The sequence below is a fragment of the Peromyscus maniculatus genome, chromosome 1, assembly GCF_049852395.1.
Source record: "Peromyscus maniculatus bairdii isolate BWxNUB_F1_BW_parent chromosome 1, HU_Pman_BW_mat_3.1, whole genome shotgun sequence".
Taxonomy (NCBI): domain Eukaryota; kingdom Metazoa; phylum Chordata; class Mammalia; order Rodentia; family Cricetidae; genus Peromyscus; species Peromyscus maniculatus.
The window spans coordinates 66,051,817-66,072,339 of NC_134852.1; the positions used below are offsets into that span (position 1 = coordinate 66,051,817).

Here is a 20,523-nt window from a genome sequence, read left to right on the forward strand (position 1 = left end):
GCTTGTGGAGGAGCTTGTGATTTGCCAAGAGCTGGTCTTGCTCCACTTGGGAGTTCTTTTTCACGAGATGCACAGGAAACCCAGTACTAAGCTTTCCTCGGCTGCTTCTGGATTGAAAGTCATTGAGGCCTGCTGAAAACCCTTGCCTACAGGTGTGAAGGTCTCTTGAATATGCTACTCCGGGTTGTGACTAACATCAAGAACACTTATTGGAGTGTGTTGGGGGAACGGAGGGAATCCTTCTAAAATGGATTCTATGTTAATTAAAACAGAAAAACAGCAAATGTAGTTTTCCTGTTTTCTATTCAAATGCTTTGGGAGTGGTGTCCTAAGACACAGCTGGAGTGGCTGAGCAGCTAACTTAAAAACTTTACTCCGCTGTGAACTTCACAGCCATTCACCCGAGTGTCTTAGAACTCACTGCGAGGACTTATTTTGCCTAGTTCTTTGACCAGATAATTTCTAGATGAAGTATAAGGTAGAGAATCATGATTGGCAAGCTGGACTTTGATGGTTTGACAGATTAATGAAGAATGGTCCTTAACCTTCTCCACCTTTCCTTGGGTACATACATTTTACAGTGACTGCATCCCTACTCTCCCTGTGTCTGCATTGGCCCAGGACTGGTGTTGACTGAAGAAAAAATGCCAGTTATTAGAATGAACCTTGATAAGAAGCCTGGGCAGGTGGGCAGAAGGCACAATGTAGAACAAGATTAGAAACAAAGCTACTCTCCTGACTTCCTGGCTAACTCATAATTGCAGGCGAGGGTCAGGTTGGTCCACATCAGCAGAACTGCCCCACTGATGAGAAAGAATAAATGGTTGCCATCTCATTTTGGTTTGAAATGATAGGCAACAATAGCTAACTGATAAAGATGCCAACAGACTCCTCCAAAAGGTAGGTTTTTATCATGAAAATACTGGTTGGTTCATTTGAACAGAGTGTGTAGGATCAGCATTGTAATTTAACCAAAGTAAAGAGTTGACTTGTGCGATCTTTTTTTGTCACTGTCCTAATCATCCCAGATACAGCTCTGTCTCGGCTATCTGCTATCATCATTATAATCCTTAAGCTACTCTCGAATTCATTATCTGTCCCACCAAATGAACACTCGCATCCCACAGTGGAGTGTGTATTTGTCTATGCGTGCATGTGTGCACACACACTCCTTAAATGCCCAAGTCATTTTTCCAGTGCATAATGTTCCATATATTTTGTGAATGTTCATGCAGGGATCATGGGCCCTTAAAAGGCAAAGACAACAAGATTGGCACAAGTTCAAGACTAGCCTGACCTATATACATAGTTTCAGAGCAGCCTGAGCTACAGTGTGAGACCTTGTGTCAAAAAGAAAAACAAAAAAAATAAAATAAAATTATAATTCTTTTTCATATGTTATTGATGGAATTTAAAATAGCACAACCTTGGAAAATAGGTTGACAGCTTCTACAAAAGTTAAATATACTAGCTGGGCACCCTTTTAATCCCAGCATTCAGGAGGCAGAGGTAGGCATATCTCTTAAGTTCCAGGACAGCCAAGGCTACAGAGTAAGTTCCAGAACAGTTACACAGAGAAACCCTCTCCTGAATCCTGGAATTAAAGACATGCGCCACCACTGCCCGGCCCAGTAGATGCCTTTAATTCCAGCACTCAGAAGGCAGAAGCAGAGGGATCTCTGAGTTCAACCCAGCCTGGTCTATACAACAAATTCCAGGATGGTCAGAGCTACATAGAGAGACTCTGTCTCAAAAATTAAAAAGAAAAAAAAATCCAACCATATAACCCAGCAATTTGGGGTATTTATCAAAGAGAAATGAAAACATATAAGCATGAGAAAAAATGTAAATGAACATTCTACAGCAGTTATACTTACAATAACAGCATACCTGGTTATCTCTCAAATGGCCAAATGTGAACAAATCAATAAACAGTACTATATCTATATGATGGGAAACTAACAATAATAAAATGGAATGAATAACATGACTGAGTCTCCACTAAATGAGAGCCCGTCACTTCTTGCACATAAAGTATCTGGCTAAGAGATCAGACTTGCATAAAAGTCTGGGGAATGGTAACTAGCACATGGTGGCAGAAAGTGGTTGCTTGGGAGTGGAGGGGCAAGAAAAGCAGAAGGTTTCAGGATATCAAAAGGAAACTGGCATGATGGCTGTTTTCAGTTTTACTTATGATACTTCCATCATATGTACCATATTATATGTTCTATATGATTATAACTTATGTGCCAATCGTACCCCAATAAAGCAATTAGATCTTGTGATTGCTACAAAAACATTCAAGACTTGTTAAAGTGGTTTTTTGTTCATGTTTGTTTTTTTTTTAAATAGCTTCTCACTAGGTAGCTCTGACTGGCCCTGAACTCATAGAGATCCACCTGCTTCTGCCTCCAGAGTGCCTAGGATTAAAGGTGTCTGCCACCATGACTGGACCCTAAAGTAGTATTTTTTTTTAAGTGTGGCTAATACATATTTTTCCTGTGTAAATTTTGGTTATATTACCACAGAAGTGTGAACAAATCATCTTCCGCAAGCAATATCTATTGCTAGAGTTGCCCTTTCTAAGAGCCTCATTTGGTAAAACGGTAGACAGAATCTTGCCCACTCAGCGATGCCCCTATTACAGCTTTCACAACCCATAAATGGAACATTATGCCACATATTATGCAGATACGGTTAAGCATCTTGAAATGGAAAATTGATACGGAATTTTTCTAGTAGATCCAACATCAAAAAGGCCTAAGATGAGGGTAAGAGTGACAAGAGTCGAGTAATGTGTTACAACAGTGGAAGAATGGTCACAAATGGTCACAGATAAAGGAAATCGGAAAAACAGAATGCAGGCACACTCTAAAATCTGAAAGGGGCAAGGAATGGGTACTCTCGGAGCCTTCAAAAGGATGTAATTTTTCCATACCCAGAGTGAAACCAGAATTGAACTTTGAGTTCCAGAGCACAGTAACAACCTGTGTTACTAGAAACCCCCAAATCTGTGGTAGTTTGAGAGAAGTCTTACTACTGCAACATCGACAACAAAAGAAGAGGAAGAAGGAGGAGGAGGAGGAGGAGGAGGAGGAGGAGGAGGAGGAGGAGGAGGAGGCAGAAGAAGAAGAAGAAGAAGAAGAAGAAGAAGAAGAAGAAGAAGAAGAAGAAGAAGAAGAAGAAGAAGAAGAAGGCCCATATATCTTAACTAAATATAAAAAAAGTACAATTTTGTATATAGGCAACTTAGATCTTTCCTCTACCTCTGGTCCGTCATGCCAGTTATTTTACTTAGATTGGTTATATTTTGTTACCTGCTTGCCTTGTCACCCATTAACATAGTCCAGTTCCACTCTGAACCTTTTTTCATGTCCTTGGCTGAAACCCTCTCTGTTGTGGAATATTATTTTAACTAGGCAAAGATGTGTTACATTATGCTACCGAATATTACTTTAAATGTATAAAGGTGTGTTACAGTTGTCTATGCTGTATTTGTTTAATGATGTAAGGATGTGTGTTTAATTATGAAAAGATATGTTGCATCTGTTTCACCTTGCCTGCCTAAGGCACCTGATTGATCTAATAAAGACCTAAATGGCTAATAGCTAAGCAGAGAAAGGATAGACAGGGCAGGCAGGCAGGGAGAATAAATAGGAGAAATACAGGTGTAAAGGGACTGTCCTGACTCCCTGGTTCCAAATAACCAACTCAGAGGCTGAATATGAATTGTAAATGCTCAGTCAATAGCTCCAGCTTGTTACTAGCTAACTCCTACATTTAAATTAACCCATTTCTATTTATGTATTGCCATGTAGCTCATGGCTTTACTGGTCCTCTAGCATGTGTTACTTCCTGGACGACTGGCTGGCATCTCTCCTGACTCCACCTTCCTTCTTCCCAGCATTCTCAATTTGGCTTTCCCACCTAACTTCCTGACCAACTACCAGCCTGTCAGCTTTTTATTAACCGATGAGAGTAATACATATTCATAGTGTAGAAAAGGATAGTTCCACAGCATCTAGGCTCAACAAGAAGAACAAAAGGAAGGAGAGAAAAGAGATTAGAGAAGAAGGAGAGAATGAGAGACACACCCAGGGCAAAAAGCCAGGCAGCCATCAGCCAGACAGACATGGAGAAGGGGTGAAAGTAAGATATACAGAAAAAAGAATGGTAATAAGCCCCTATGTTATCCATAGGTAGATAGAGAGAAACAGGTTAATATAAGTTAAAAGAGCTAGCCAGAAAAGAGCTAAGCCAAGGTTGAGCATTAAAACTAATACTAAAAGTCTTTGTGACATGATTTGGGAGCCGGTTGGTGGTCCAAAAGAAAAAGCCGGGTACATCTCTCTCTTGTCAGAAATACTAACAAAGTTTTTTTTTAAAAGATTTATTTATTCATGTATACAGTGTTCTGCATGCATATATGCCTGCAGGCCAGAAGAGGGCACCAGATCTCATTACAGATGGTTGTGAGCCACTATATGGTTGCTGGGAATTGAACTCAGGACCTCTGGAAGAGCAGTCAGTGTTTTTAACCTCTGAGCCATCTCTCCAGCCGCAAGATTTTTTTTTTTTAAATGACTGACCCAGACTCTCTATTCTAGGCTGGTCTCAAACTTGGTGTGTAACTGAAAGTAACTGTGAACTCCTGATCCTTCTGTTTGCACTTTTTGAGTTCTGTGATTACAGGAATTCACCCAGTCTCAAAGAGTTTCTTAACTATTCCCTCCACCTTTCCAACTAAAAAGCCCTTTCTGAAACTAGCAAGCAAGGTTCAAAGCAATAGGCTGAGTGTGTAGCTCAATAGTAGATTGCTTGTCCACCATGCCTGTGTTCAATACCAGGCACCACCATCCTGGCCAGGGTAACTCCATCTTAAAGCTATCCTATGTGCCACACTGCATCAAAACAAACCGTTCTTCCCAAAGTTGGACAGTGCTTTCCAAGAGCAACAGAATCCCTGATCAGAGCAAAGTCTGGTTCTGTTTATGCATTAAGTTGTCTGAATGTGTGGTCATCTCTACTGCTTTTACACTGGGTAGTGCTCTGAACACAGATTTGGATTAATTCAGCTGTAGACTTACAACCATATAAAATAGCTTTGTGTAGGGGAGACTGTGACTTTTGGGTTGTGGAAATGCCCATGTTATCCATAGTCCTATAAGTAACCCTAATCCATGTTTATTTACCAAGAAAAGCTTGCTGGACTCTTCCTTTGGTCTGTCTGCACCCTCTTTATTTGAGGTGAATAGATGTTTCTTTTCCTCATTAACTAAAATATCAGGCTGGAGGTGAAACACATGGGTAAAAGAAATGCTGTGTATATAAAAGACTTGGTTCTATCTGCAGCACCAAATATGTATGTATGTATGTATGTATATATGTATGTATATATATATATATATGAATGACAGTAAGAAAGAGTTTAATGGCAAAATTCCTAGTGATTCTTAGAGAACTAAAATGTGCTATGGTTCTGTATTTTTCTGAGTTTAAAATATACAACTCAAAATGTGAAAAAAAGTATTAGCATAATAGAGCTAGATCTCTGTCAAGTGTTCATTTCTGTGGCCAGGAGATGAATTCACAGGATGAATTCCTTCACTTATAACTGTGCCTCCTGCTGTGTTTTGAATGAGAAATGTCCTCTACCAATTCATGGATTTGAGCATGGATTTGGCTGGAGTTGGTGGCAATGCTTGGTTGGATAGGCTATGGAGCCTTTAGAAGGTGGAGGAAAGGCTTTACTGGTGGCCAGATCACTTCCTGCTTCCATTCTGCTTCATGTGCATAGATAACAAACGTGATCAGCCAGCAGCTTTCTCTTGTGCCGTGCCTTTCCCTCCATCCTTCAGAAACCAGAAGCCACAGCACTCTCCCTCCCGTAAGCTGCCTTTGCTCATGGTATTTTCTCACAGCAACAGAAAAGGAACCAAGACAGAAAGTTGGATGAGGAAAGTGGGGTTAATGCTGCGAAGGACTTGTGTTATCTTTTGGAGCAAGGTGGGAGACTTTGGAGCTTTGGATTAGAAAACAGGTGAACTGCTTATGTAAGCAGAACTTTTTTTCTTTCAAGATTTATTTATTTTTTAAGACTTATTTATTTATTATATATACAGTATTCTGCCTGCATGTATGCCTACACACCAGAAGAAGGCACCAGATCCCAGTAGAGATGGTTGTGAGCCACCATGTGGTTGCTGGGAATTGAACTCAGGGCCTCTGGAGGAGCAGTCAGTGCTCTTAACCTCTGAGCCATCTCTCCAGCCCTGTAAGCAGAACTTAATGGACCATTGTAATTAGAAACTGGAATGCAACAATGTGAGAGTCAAAGTTACATTTTAAGTTTGAATTACTGTGCCTAAGAGATCCATGAAACAAAAAATGCCTCTGATCTGCAAGCCCCTTGCCCACGGATAGACAGTTCCTGAAATGCTGGAGGCTGTTGTTAATGGGAGATAACAAGCCAAGTCTTCACTCCCCTAAACAAGTTAGTTTGACCCTTCACCAGATGTGCTTGATCACGTGTGGGCGGGAGGTTCACAGGCAGGAAATAAGTCGGGGTGTACACTTGCCCGATTGATTGGAGGTGTGTAGGCAGAAAATATGTCAGGATGTATGCTTGCCTTTGATTGGACTTGATGGGAAATACTTTAAACCCCTGTAAACTGTGACTCCAGGCCATTTCCTGGTGACCTGGGTATGGACCTGGCCACAGACTATCCACTTGACCAGTATTTAATTAAAGCTTGCTTCAAATTTTACCTTAAACTGTGGTAGTGGTCTTATTCTCGACTGGTGTGATTAATATCATTTCTGAGAAAATGCAGAACGTGGAAGAGAGAGAGAGAGAGGCAGATATGAACAGGTGAGGGTGGTGAGGAACAGGCTGATTTGAAGGACATGCTAGTCACCCAAGTCCAGTGTGATGTCTGGGCCTGGGCTATGGCCGAGGGTCAGGGCTTGATTTGAGACCCTGAAGCAACCGAGGGGGCCTGTGTTGGTGTTTGTGGTTGCCCCTGGGGGCCTTGCAGAGGCCCATTAGTCTGGACCAGCGCCTGGGGACTATGTTGGTATCCCAGAGTCACGCTGATCTGAGTGGCCTGCACTGCCACCTGGAGCCATGGTGCGGTCCGGACCCAGGCTGCTGCCAAGTATTCTGGTGGAAGATCCACTCAGCCCGACACCCATATACCCGAAGAGTCTGCAATGTTCTAGTGGAAGCTCCACCTCAACTTCCCCGCTCCCCAAGCCCGCCCCCTCAAAGCCCACTAAACAACAGCCCCTCCCCTAGAGCTGCCCTCCTTTTCCAGACCCCTGCCCACGAAGAGCCAACCCCCCACCCCCCGGGGCTGCTCAAGACCATGCCTACAGGTTACTCTAAGGCCTGGTAGCCATATTTGCCATGTGACTCTTTCCAGCCTTTCCAAGAGTCACCTAGGATTGCTTTGCCCTGTTCATTAAATCTGGATTTATTAATTTGGCTTGATTGGCTTATTACATTAGTGGCAGGAACCCAGCAACTGGGGATTTAAAACTTATCACCAAGGGCCATGTCTGGGGTCTGTGTTGATGTCCCTGGCCCACGTTACCACCGAAGGCTACACAGATGCTCACTCAGGGTTTGTACCACAACCCGTGACCATGTTGGCATCCAAGGGTTGTGTGACCATCAGGGTCAAGCTGATTTGGGTGGCCAGTACTGTCACCTGGGGCTATGGTATCACTGGGCCAGGGCTGCTGCCAGAGGCCACGTCTGGGTCCGTGGCCCTATAGCAACCATGGTCTGAGTTGATGCCCATGGCTCCCGTTACCACCGAGGGTTCTGCAGACGCCCAGGGTCTAGTCAGCCACTTGTATTTGGTTGTTTTTCTTTTTAACTCTTTACTCTTTTGAGGGGCCTGCCATGTAGCTCCCAAATACTCATTCGGAGACTTATTCTTACTTATGAATGCCTGGCCTTAGCTTAGTTTGTTTCTTGTCAGCTTTTCTTAATTTAAATTATCCCATCTACCTTTGGCCTCTGGGCTTTTACCTTTCTCTATTTCTGTACATCTCTTCTTTCCTTCTTACTGTGTCTGGCTGGGTGGCCCCTGGCATCCTCCTCTCCTCCTTTTGCCACTCTTCTTTCTTCTCTTTTTCTCCTATTTATCCTCTCTGCCTGGCAGCCCTACCCATCCCTCTCCTGCCTAGCTATTGGCTGTTCAGCTCTTTATTAGACCAATCAGGTGTTTTAGGCAGGCAAAGTAACACAGCTTCAGAGTTAAACAAATGCGACATAAAAGATGCAACACACCTTTGTATTATTAAACCAATATTCCACAGCATAAACAAATATAACACATCTTCAGCTAGTATTCCATACCACCACCTGAGAACATGTTGGTGTCTGGGGGCCATGCTGCTGCCAGGGCCATACACTGATCTGGGTGGCCGGTGTTGCCACTGGGCCATGGTGACATTTGGGTCCAAGCTGTTGCCAAGGTCCATGGTCCTGCTGCGACTGAGGTCTGTGATGATGTCTAGGGCCCGTGCCCTGCCCTTCACTGGCCTTGGGACAGCTGGCCCTGCCCTTCACTGTTTATTGCAGCAGGAAAGCTGGACCTTTAGGGGAGAACTGCCCTCCCCCCCCCCCCAGGGATGGCCTCACCCCTCACCTCAGGCATGCATCTCACCTGGGCAGCACACTAGAGCTGACCCTGTGGTGGGGGAATGCAAGTGAATTGATCGTGAAGGCGTGAGGGCAGGAGAGCTGGTCCCTGCTGTGTCTGCCATGTGGGTTTTTTTTTTTTTTTTTTTTTTTACAATAGCAATATTTTTTTATTTTATTAGAGTCACAGTTAAGAGTTTGCCTTGAGTCTCAGTAGGGACTTTGGACTTTTGAACCGTGTTTAAACTGTTTAAAGATTATGAGGACTTTTGAAGTTGGACTACATACATTTTGCATCATGAGATGGCCATGAGCTTATGGGGTCCAGAGGCCAAATGTGGTGGTTTGACTGAGAAACGTACCTTGTAGGCTCAGGTAGCTGAACACTTGCTCCCCAGACGGTGGTTCTGTTTAGGGAAGGTATAAAACTCTTAGGAAGAGCCTGGCTGGAGAGGAAGTATGTCACAGGGGCAAGGTTTGGAAGTTTATAGCCTTGCTTACTTCCTGAACATTCTCCCTGCTTCCAAAGTACAGATTTAAAAATGAGCAGCCAGCTCCTGGCCCCTACTTACATGCCATACCACCTGCCCCCCATGATGGGCATGTGTGCTCGCGAGCGCGCACGCGCTCTCTGGAACTGTAAGCCTAAATAAATTATTCCATTAAAACAAAATAAACTTCTTTTTTCTTAAGGAAATGGTATTTTATCACAGTAACAGTAAAGTAACAAATCCACCCCCCCACCCCCCACCCCCCCAAAAACATACACACGTGAACTAATAAATGTCAGGTACAAAGGATATTCTTGTTCCCCACATTCCAGCAGTTAGACAAAAGCCATCACTCCTCAAGAATTTGTGAAGCTGGTTCCCCTCTACCAAAGGAGCCTCTTCCCTTACCTCTGGCAGAAGGGACACATGGCTGCCTGTTGTGTCTATTAGCACACCAAAGTGCAGGAAGGCCTCCAGGCTCCCTCAGTATCACAAGTGCTCAGCTCTTCTCCCCCCCCCCAAACTTCCTCCAGCTCGGGAGCTCCCCTCCCCCCAGCCACTCCTTTCTCCTTATAACCCTGCTGTTTTGGCTCAGTACTCTCTTTCAGCCCTCTTTCTGGGTCTCCTCTTGGTCCTCTGTCTTCATCTCCCGCTGTCCCCCCCCTCCCCACCTCTCTCTCTGGCCAGGTCCAGTCTTGCTGGCCATGTTCAGTCGACTTCTTTCTCTCTCTGCTCTGGACTCTTTCTGATGCCTCTGGCTGTTCTCCCACTCATATCTAAACAGAAACCTTCCTCTTTATCACACCTTGGAACAGTCATGTCACTTTACACAGGAAACATGTGATGCATTGTGCGATGGAATGATAGCCAGGGTTTGATTCTCAGCAACCACATCGGACAGTTCACGGCTGCCTAAAACTTTAGTTTTTGGAGATCCAATGCCACCTTTGAGTCTCCTTTGGCACTGCATGCATATAGTATACATAAATATACATGGGCACACACACATAATTATTATTATTATTATTATTTTTTGAGACAAGTTCTCTTTATGTAGCCATGGCTGTCCTGGGACTCAGTGTGGAGACCAGGCTGGCCTTGAATTCAGAGATCTGACTCCTGAAAGCTGGAACTAAAGGCAGGCACCACCATGCCCAGCTTGCACATGAATAAAACAATAAAATGTGACACATTGGGATGATTTAGAACCTGAAAGTACTTAAGAATTCCAAGCAATGGGAAAAGTCAACACATACTCAGCTAGAAATGTTACTTTATTTTAAAACATATACAGAATAATAAATATTATTGGAAAACTTAATAGCCTTTTTATCTACATAAGGCAATTTTAACATGCTATGACTACTTCTAGGAAGCAAAATATACGCAAGTCTTAGACACTGATTATTATGTATGTGTATTAACTGGAAACATTTTCCCCTACTACATTTATGTGAAAAAAAAAATCTTTTCTGCAATCAACATTTGGCATTCTTTTTTATCTAAGTTCTTTCTCCCATTATATTCATTTCACAAGGAAATAATAATTATCCTTTTAAAAAGCAAAAAAAAAAGAAAGAAAGAAAGAAAAAGAAAAAAAGGAATACAACTGAAAAGCCACACCTTTAAATTTTTATAAAGTTCAAAAACACTGATTAGTGAAATGTAAGGTATTATAACAAATAAAAGAAATCTTCTGAATTTTTCAAGGTGACTCTTTGGCATTAGTGTTTTGGGAGCTCCTGACATTCTCCTGGCATCAGATAATTCAGTATCAGGGCTAAGGTGCTTAGAAGCAGGAAGTTCAGCATTTCTCATGACAAAGTCAATGCAACAGAACTGATGGGTCACACATGCAGCACAAAAACCAAGGAGAACATAAAAGGAACTATCACACCATCATAATTTGATCTCTCAATGGTTTTTTTTTTTAAGTCAGTGTTTTATTTCCTCATCGTACAACAAAATGTGTAAACCCTTAAACAAAATTAAGTCTTATGGAATCATGCAAACTCCATACCCAGTGTTCCCTTTAGTTGTTTGGTGTTCAAGGCTACATGCTCTTCCGTAGTCTCGATCAGGCTCCCAAGTCTGCAAGCTGAGTTTCATCACACCTCATCCAGAGCAGTTCTCAGCATGGTGCTCTAACCTACGGTTTCCAGAGTGCTAAACATACTCTCAGTTTAGAATTCATCAATCTGAAGAACCTTCCCACAACTTTCGAGGTAGAAAAACTGAGGCACAGGAAGGTTAAAAAACTCACATATATTTTCACAAATCAGGAGAAAATTGAGAAAAGAAAAAATAAGTCCTCTGGAGCTGGAGAGATGGCTTGGTGCTTAAAACCGTTTGCTACTTTTGCAGAGGGCTTAGGTTGGGTTCCTGGGGCCCACGAGGTGGTTCACAGCCTGCTGTAGCTCCAGTTCCAAGGGATCCCATGCCCTCTGCTGGCCTCAGCAGGTACTGCATGCAGGTGGTGCACATACATATATGCAGGAAAATGCCCATACAACCGTGAAATAAAAATAAATCTTTAAAAAGGAATAAATAAATAAATAAATCCTCCCTGAATCCATGGGCCTATGACTATACTTTTAAATTGCTTTGGGTACATTTGAAATAAATGTTTATTTACATGGTCATTTTTTTCTACAGAGTATCAATTTTTTAATAGATCTTTTGATGCAACAGCTATTACTTTTAAAAAATATTCTTTTGTTGCATTTAATAACATGAAAAATGTGTATGACAAAAATGAGTAGTGATATTGGGATAAACACTCATTACTATTCCTATAATACTTAATCTCCTTGAATGTATAATACAGTATACGAATCTTGCCAGATGTGAAAAAACACTTAAGAGCTAAATAACAGATCCTTAAAATTCACCAGTAACAACTGTCATGTGTAAATGAGAAATACAAAAAGCTTAGGCCTTCTACATGGCGAACTAGCTTGTAATGTGATTGGTGTAACAAGTGACCTTTTGCCAACTCAACAGAATCTAGCAATGAACATAAGTAAAACAAAGGAAAAATGTGGCTATGTCCTTAAAAAGTCTGTGCTAAGGAGCTAATAATACAGTTTTGGTCCCTGAGAAGGCTTAACACCAAGATTCTATCCAGTCCTGCTTAACAGATCAACAAGCTCCTTGGTGTCAGACGCACAAAGAATACTTCCTTGGACCTTATTCATATAGTCACAAGGTCTTCCTAAAGGTCACAGGAATACTGACCAAGACCGAATAGGCATCAGAGAGGAACTCTGCTCTGCTAGATCAGTGTGGAATAAAAATACCACTGCTAACAAAAATTATAATACTCAGGAGGCCCAGTGTAATGGCATATGCATGTAATTCCAGCACTGGGGAGGTTGAGGGAATGTGATTGGGAGTCCAAGGCCAGCCTGGGATACATGATATGACCCCTTTTAAGGGGTTAAAGAGAAAACAAATTATGCTGCAGGGCAGTAGTCTATGCTCATCAATATTTGTTCCCACAGATCATCTGTTTTTTTCACATCTAAAAAACACTGCATCTGAGTACTTTACAGAAGCTTAGAGACCAGCTTCTAAAAGTTCAGCACAGTGTTTACCAGCAATTGAGCCATGAGAGACAAAGGACAAGACTCTGTTACTGCACGTTTGAATATGGGTCTAGCAAAAGTGGACATGAGCAGGCTAGGGATGAAGCTCCAAGGTAAAACTGCTGCCTATCACACATAATGTCTATGTTTCAATTTCCTAGTACCAAAAAAAGAAATAAGAAAACAGATGTGGTGGGGCTGGAGAGATGGCTTAGTAGTTAAGAGCACTGGCTGCTCTTCTAAAGGTTCTGAGTTCAATTCCCAGCAACCACATGGTGGCTCACAACCATCTATAGTGGGACCTGATGCCCTCTTCTGGCTTTGAGTCAACAAAGCACTCATATACATAAAATAAGTAAATAAATCTAAAAAACAAACAAACAAACAAAAACATGTGAAATCTAATGAAGGAAAAAGATTAATATATTATTTCTGTGATGAACTGGAAATAAAATTAAGCAGAACAAAATGGCTTGAACGTAGAAATAGAATCTTATTGTTGAACAAACAGCAGCAAAATATATGTTACTGATATTCTAATAGAAACAACTGTAGTGATAGTCTTAGTGATCAGCGAGGGCACTGGAAACAGTTCCTCTCCAAAAGCCCCAATGTGGGCAGCCATGCCTGCTTCCTTGAGAACCTCCATAGATACAGCCGTTGTGCAGCCCAGAAAAACGCTCCCGATGGTGTCCTGCATCTGGGTTCCAGAAGGAATGCCTAATTGATCCTACACTTGATCAGTACTTAAAACAGAAAACAACCTTTTCAAATGCAAAGATATTTATGAGCAAAGGCATTGTCCAAGTAGAAGAGGAGAGAAATTGCCTAAATGTCTTCCAACAGTAATTCTCTAAATTGTTACCAACATTTTTTATTTTGATAATTTTAAAGACTTGAAAAAAATGTACATAGTAGGCATTGTTTTCTTAAGTTTTATCAGAAATAAAACCCCCAATATATATATATATATATATATATATATATATATATATATATATATCATAATGAAAGTGTTTCCTGTTGGGGAGACTAGTAAGAGATTCATTTGCATTCTAGACTTTCCCACCAAGCTCTTACTTGGTAATTTTTATTTTCTTTTGCATTTCCAAGTGAATTATGAAAACTGAATTTGTAAAATAATAGTAAGTATACATCTATGTGCATTATATTGAATTTGAAAATTAGATTCTATTCCTGGTGGTTACTGGGACATTATTATCAGACTTGAAAAGCAATGAGTTCCTCTAGAACAAAAGCATGCATCCTACTGAAGCAATCTGCTGAACAGATGGAAACCTGAGTGGTCTCACTGTTTCAGAACTTAGGAGAACTATTAATACTATGAAATTTTGCTTCACACACAATATATTAACACCTTTGGATATTCACGGTGTAATTGTGGACTAAAACTTCGGGTACATCAGCAGATGCATTTAACTAAGCTCCACAGTAAGTAGCAAAATGAACAAAGCAATTTCCACATTATAAATTTCTTCCTTGCACAGTATAGCTATATTCTTACCTCAGAAACCTTAATGTTAAAATTATATTGATCCTGCTACATAACACTTTCCAATTATGTTCTGTTCAAACATTTAAGTTAAGGTTTCTATCCCTAATGATACTGATGATTAAAAAAATTTTTTGAAGAGCTGATACAAAAAAAAAATGAACTTGAACATTTACTAACTACTGCTTTATGCAAGGTTTTCAACTGTTTAAATCTTTTTTTTTTTTTTTTTTTGCTGTTCACAAATCACTGACTGATACACCGAGGTCATCATTCATACTTTCAATTCACTGAATGTGACAAATGAGCCAGATAACCAGATCCCCTTATGTTAAACTAGTATTATTTACCCTTTTTATTCTACAGTTCAGTGAACTAGTCTTTGGGTCTTTACTTTAGAAATGCTCTTTTAATCTGGAAAAGTACATTTTTGCCTTAGTGAAAAGTTTAATTGGGTATTATTAAAGTTCATGTTCTACCTCACCTAATTTACTTTATCCAACCCCATTTTTAACCTGGCACATTCCATTGAGATAAAACAAATCATATGGAATATACAACATCATAATACTGTGTATAATATGTTATATTGTATCACTTTGTACCTTGCTCCAGTTTAACACACAGGGAAGGCTCCTATGGCCTTCATTTCAGATATAAAACGCAGCATGATTAATAGCTATTTTCCTTTTAAGAAGGTTGTTTGCTTTGTTGTTTGTTTTTGATGCTGGGTATCAAACCCAGGGTCTTGCATACAGTCAGAAGGTTAAGTAAGATGTTTGGTAAGAACTTTAGAAGGTTTTAACCATTTCAAACAAGGAGGTTAAATTGTTTTCATCTTTGCTAGAAACTCCCTTAGAAAGTACACATTACCCTTTGTAGAAACAGTCCTAAGCTGTGTCCTTGACCTGTTCCTATATTGAGGTGCTTTTACTAAACTCCTGTGGTATGTACTTAATAGACACTCTTTAATTTAACAACCTTATCGTCAAGTTTAATAGTTTATTTCTTCTGAATGGATACAATGCCTCCTGAAACAGAAAGCAGGTATTTTTTATAATGGATCCAAGTGACATAGGTTAAGTGAAAATAAAGTATCTCTTCAGAATTAATCAGTTATCCTTAATTGGATGATACAGAAATGGGTCACTTTTAGATTTTTTTTTTCTGTATCTTTAGTTTTCACTATCTTCCACTGAACACAGTATTTTTCTAAGTGCTTTACATATCTATAATTAGAACATTTCACATATACACGCAGTAGTTAAATTAAGTGAACAATTCAAATGATAAAGGCACTAAAATCAATTTGAGCTACTGGAAAGTCACCCTGTCAATGAACTCCGCACCACCACCATCAACTCTCCTCTCTGCTCACTACTGTTTGGGGGTACACGTAGGAGAGTCAGGTTGTCAAAGGACTAACAACAACTCAATTCACACACCTCTTATTTGAGTAAACTACCTGAATGCTATACATGCTTAACACAGACAAAGTCAGTCACGTGTACTGTACAGAGCCAGGCTTCACAACAGTTTCTTCCTTTCCCAAGGTACTTAGGTAAGAACATCTGCTCCCCTACAAAGACTAACTAGAAAGACCTCACCCTTATTATCTGGTTAAATCATGTTCAACTGTTTTAAACAAGTAATTATGAAAGTGTCTAGGTTAATGGAAATGAAAACAGGACTTATCTCATCAGAGAGAGTTTACACCCAGACAACCATTGGGAGCTTTGTACTGCAGAGGTCTGGACCCCACCCTGGTGCAAAACAAGGCTCCCTATTGTCCACTAGATCATTAGTTAGTACATGGGCAACTCTCCCTGAAAGTCTTTTCCACTTGACATCTAGTCAAAACCACAGACCCCTCCCAATGCCTGTTCCTCAAGCCCCCAACCATCAGCTGCATCTTAGTCTGTTTTCATGTTGGATTTGTTCATCTCCCCAAGGTTGAAATTGAATTCTTTGAACACTTGAATAAGGACAATTCCCACGGAGACAGTTGTAAATCCACAGGCCATGCCCAAGAAGTCCACCAGGCCCACATTGCTCCACTCCCGGAAGAGGATGGCTGAAGCCAGTAGGACCAGCGTGGTAAACACGACGTAGTAGATGGCCCCAAACACAGAGGAGTCGAAGCACTCCAGGGCCTTGTTGATGTACCTGAATTGGACAATGATGCTGCAGCCCAGGACAGCCAGGAGCACAAGGCACAGGCAGAGGGCTCTCTGACTAGATGGATTGTTGTGCAAGATGTCTTGGGCTGCCAGCCCAATGCCCTTGGTGGAAGGCACAGTGAAACTCCCCAGCAAAGAGCAGATGCTGATGTAGACCATGATGTTGGTGGGCCCATGGGCTGGTGCAATCCAGAAGATCAGCAGCAGCAGCATAAGCAGCACAATGCACAGGTAGCCCACAAACACTGCAAGACAGATGGCACACAGTGACCGGGGAAGCCGCCCCACCGACACCACCCAGAGAGCAGGGCTGAGCCAGCTCCTGATCCCCCACCAGCCACCCCTTCTATCAGGGGACAGAGACCTAAGGGGCACAGGCAAGCACCAAACAGCTTTAACCTGTTTACTATATCCAAGGGGTCCATTCCACAAAAACTATTCCCATCATTACTCATCCTTCATATAGTCATAGGAACAAGGAATGGAGCTCCGTGGCTGAGCACTTGCCCAGCATACTCAAGGCCCTGGGTTTGATCCTCAGCATAGTAAAATAAAATGTGTAACTCTAAGCCACTTCAGCCACAAGGATAACAGCAGGCCAGAAGAACGGTTACCTTCTTCAGGAATGCCTGTGCTAAGGGGTCTTTGCCTTGTGTCCTTCACCTTTAAAGACCTCATTATAATTCTGCCTCTGCATGACCCTATCCAACCAGGCCACAACTACCCCTCCAAATGGATGGAGGCTGTTCTAATGGAAAAAGCTATTCCCAGGACTCCCAGGGCCAAGCCTGGAGTAGCTGAAGAAATTATGATCACCTCCATTGACAGGAACCCCCCCCCCACCATGGCTCCCAATGAAAAAGTGAAATTCTGCTCCAAAGTGTCTTAACTACTAATGTTTACATGACCTACTCTATCAGTATCAACAACAACAACAACAAAAACAGGTTTAAAAACCGGAGGTTAAAAAAAACAAAGCTAGTCACATGATGGACTTTATGTTTTCTTACAGAGCGGGTCTTGTTTTGTCATTCTGACTGTCTGGAACACCCAAGTGCAAAGGATCCTCCCAACTCAGCACTCATCGTAGCTGAGACTGCAGATACATGCCACCACTGCACCCAGCTGCAGGATGAGCTCTTACCTCAGAGTCAATCACAGAATACCTACCAGACAGATGATACTGAGGGTGTGACAGGGTATAAGCTAAAGTGAAAATCAACTGTGGCAGTGTCTAAGCCCATATAACCTTTAGAGCAGTGGTTCTCAACCTGTGGTTCTTGATCCCTTTGAAAGGGTCAAACCCTTTTACAAGGGTTGCTTAAGACCATCGGAAAACACAGAGATTTACATTACAGTTCATAACTAGCAAAACTGGAGTTATGAGGTAGCAACGGAAATAATTTCATGGTTGGGGGTCACCATGACATGAGGAACTGTATTGAAGGGTTGCAGCATTAGGAAGGTTGAGAACCACTGCTTTAGGGGATGAATACAATGTATGTGGGTGGGTTATAAAGAGCACACACAATCATATTGTACTATATTCTTCACAACTTCTAAATGTCTCCTTGCACTTGTAAGTAAAAACTCTGGTTACAACTATCAGAGCTAGAAATTATATAATGAAGTATCCTTGTGCACGTTTCCTACACATTAAAATTTTCACAAATACAACTTCCATGTAGGCTGAAAGATGAGTGTTCTCTGATTGGGACTTCAAGAATGATCCTCCATTTCAGAGGGTCATAACGCTGATAGATGCTCAGTGTAAGTCACGAACATGACAGCTCTATCGGTTCATATCTACTTCTACCACATTTTGGGTAGTATGCCAACTTCATTATGCCTTTTCCTATAGTTGTACTTGAGCACTAACATTAGAAGGTAGAATCCTGTTACAGCTCCTTTAAACAGTTAGCTGTTATATTGATTGCTCTGAAATCCCACATACAAGGTTGCATTTCACATGCTGGACTTCACAGATCTAAAAACCGGCTGGAAATGCAAATCAGTTAGCGTAGGCATGCACAGCAACAAGTGTAGACATGCAAACAAGCAAGCAGGCAGTGGGAGCTCAGGCCCCCAGGAGTGAGAAAAGAGAACTATTTAGCACTGTACTGGAGGCAGACTCAGGAAAGAGTCAATGGAAGGATAGCTAAGCTGTCTGAGAGCCTCATCTACACACTGGCAACGTGACAATGGAGGGCAGAGACTGGTATGTGTAAGCACAAAATACTACCTAATTGTGGGGCAGGCTGGGGGGGGGGGATGGGTAGAACATCAGAAGCAGCCTGAGTGCAAGTAAGCAGGCACAGTATCAGCAGCAGAGTGTACATGTGGATCTGTCTGGGCTTGCTCTCACAGGAAAGGTGGTTACAAAGAGCCTTGAAGCTGGAAGGGACAAAATCAGATGACATTTCAGAAGGGTCTCTGGAATCAAGAAGGTTGAGGTAGCAGGGACTGGACGTAAGGGTAGTGGAGGTTAGCAAAACCAGGTCTCACCAAAGGCAGCGAGGAGGAGGACAGTAGAAGCAGGGGCATGGCAAACTGGACAGAGAAGGGACAAGGACACCAGCCACAGTGGATAATTGGACAGTAGCCTCAGTGACCGTGTGTTAGAAGGAAGGGTTCACATGCAGGAAATCCTTTTTCCTTTGCTCGTTTCTCATTTCTCAGACGCCTACGGACGTGTGACTTTTCAGTCTGTGTGTCAAGCATGTTTTTCATCACTGTTCTCTTTAAAGGGACCAGTTTACACTTTTTCTCTTCAGTAACTCAGCCTCATGAAGCTTATGTCATGGATACACTATTGATATCTCTAAACCTGTCTCTTGCACATTAAAAACGTATACACGTTTTCTCTCCCAAGCATAGGCTTTGGCTTTCTGGAGTGATGCTGCCAACACTGAGAATGTGCACATTTCAGCACTCTCAAGTAACTAACCCCTTGTCCTCCCGTGGTGCTGCCCATCTCCCCCAGGGCCTTGTCATTCCGACCCTGAAACACACACTCCAGTCCACTATTCGCTCTCTAAATATCTTCACAGAACATTTTCTTTGACTTCATCTTTGAATATTAGGCATCCTATATGAGGGAGTTTGGAAATATAATTAAGTGCTGGTTTAAATTTCCTTTGGAGCAAAAATTAATAGTGTTGTTTGTACCGTTAGAAAAAAAGGAGAGAGATAGTGAAAGCTGTGCCATGTATATACTAGCAGCACTGAGTGGATTCAGTGGGTTAAAAAAGGACACACAGTTGAGAGGGTGAAGTGGAGGTATGGGAAGAGCTGGAGGGAAGGGAATGAGGGGAGATTTTATCAAAGTACATTGCTGTGTTTTAGATTTTTTTTTTTTTTTTTTTTTTTGGTTTTTCGAGACAGGGTTTCTCTGTGTAGCTTTGCGCCTTTCCTGGAACTCACTTGGTAGCCCAGGCTGGCCTCGAACTCACAGAGATCCACCTGGCTCTGCCTCCCGAGTGCTGGGATTAAAGGCGTGCGCCACCACCGCCCGGCTAGATTTTTTTTTTTTTTTTTTTTATATGTATGAGTATTTTACCTGCATGTATGTCTGTGTATTACTTACATGCCTGGTGCATGAGGAGTTCAGAAGAGGGAACTGGAGTTACAGATGATTGTAAACTACCATGTAGGTGCTGGGAATCAAACCTCACTCTACTAGAAGAACAGCAAGTGCTCTTAACCTCTGAGCCATCTCTCCAGCCCATCAAATTACATTGTGTATAGATGTATGAAATTCTCAATTAAATAAATATGTCTAAAAACATCTTAAAATAAAAAGCTGGACATGGTGTCCTATGCCTGCAATCTGAACAGTTAAGGGAGGAGTTCTGCTCCAAGTCTGGGACTACCTTGGACTAACAAGCATCAGGCCAGACAAGGCTCCGTATTGTGACCCTGACCAAGAAAAAGAGGAACAGGAGGAGGCAAAGAGGAGAAAGAAACCAAACAACGAAGAAAAAAGACGGGGAAAAAGAAAACCTATTACCTAAGAAAGTAGACAGATCATACCCTTTTATATTTTACATTTTCTTAATATTTTCATGATATCTAATTATACATAGGGCTGGAGAGATGG

At 41.7% G+C, this 20,523-nt stretch overlaps 1 protein-coding gene across 1 annotated transcript in view; it reads right to left on the minus strand.

Moving 5' to 3' along the window:
• Positions 1-10,400: 10,400 nt before the first annotated feature.
• The window catches only part of Nipa1 (NIPA magnesium transporter 1), a 44,836-nt gene continuing 34,713 nt past the window's right edge, over positions 10,401-20,523 (minus strand). The window contains exon 5 of the mRNA XM_042277191.2: positions 10,401-16,669. Within this exon, the coding sequence (XP_042133125.2) occupies positions 16,158-16,669 (512 nt within the window). The 3' untranslated portion in view covers positions 10,401-16,157. The remainder of the gene's footprint in view (positions 16,670-20,523) is intronic.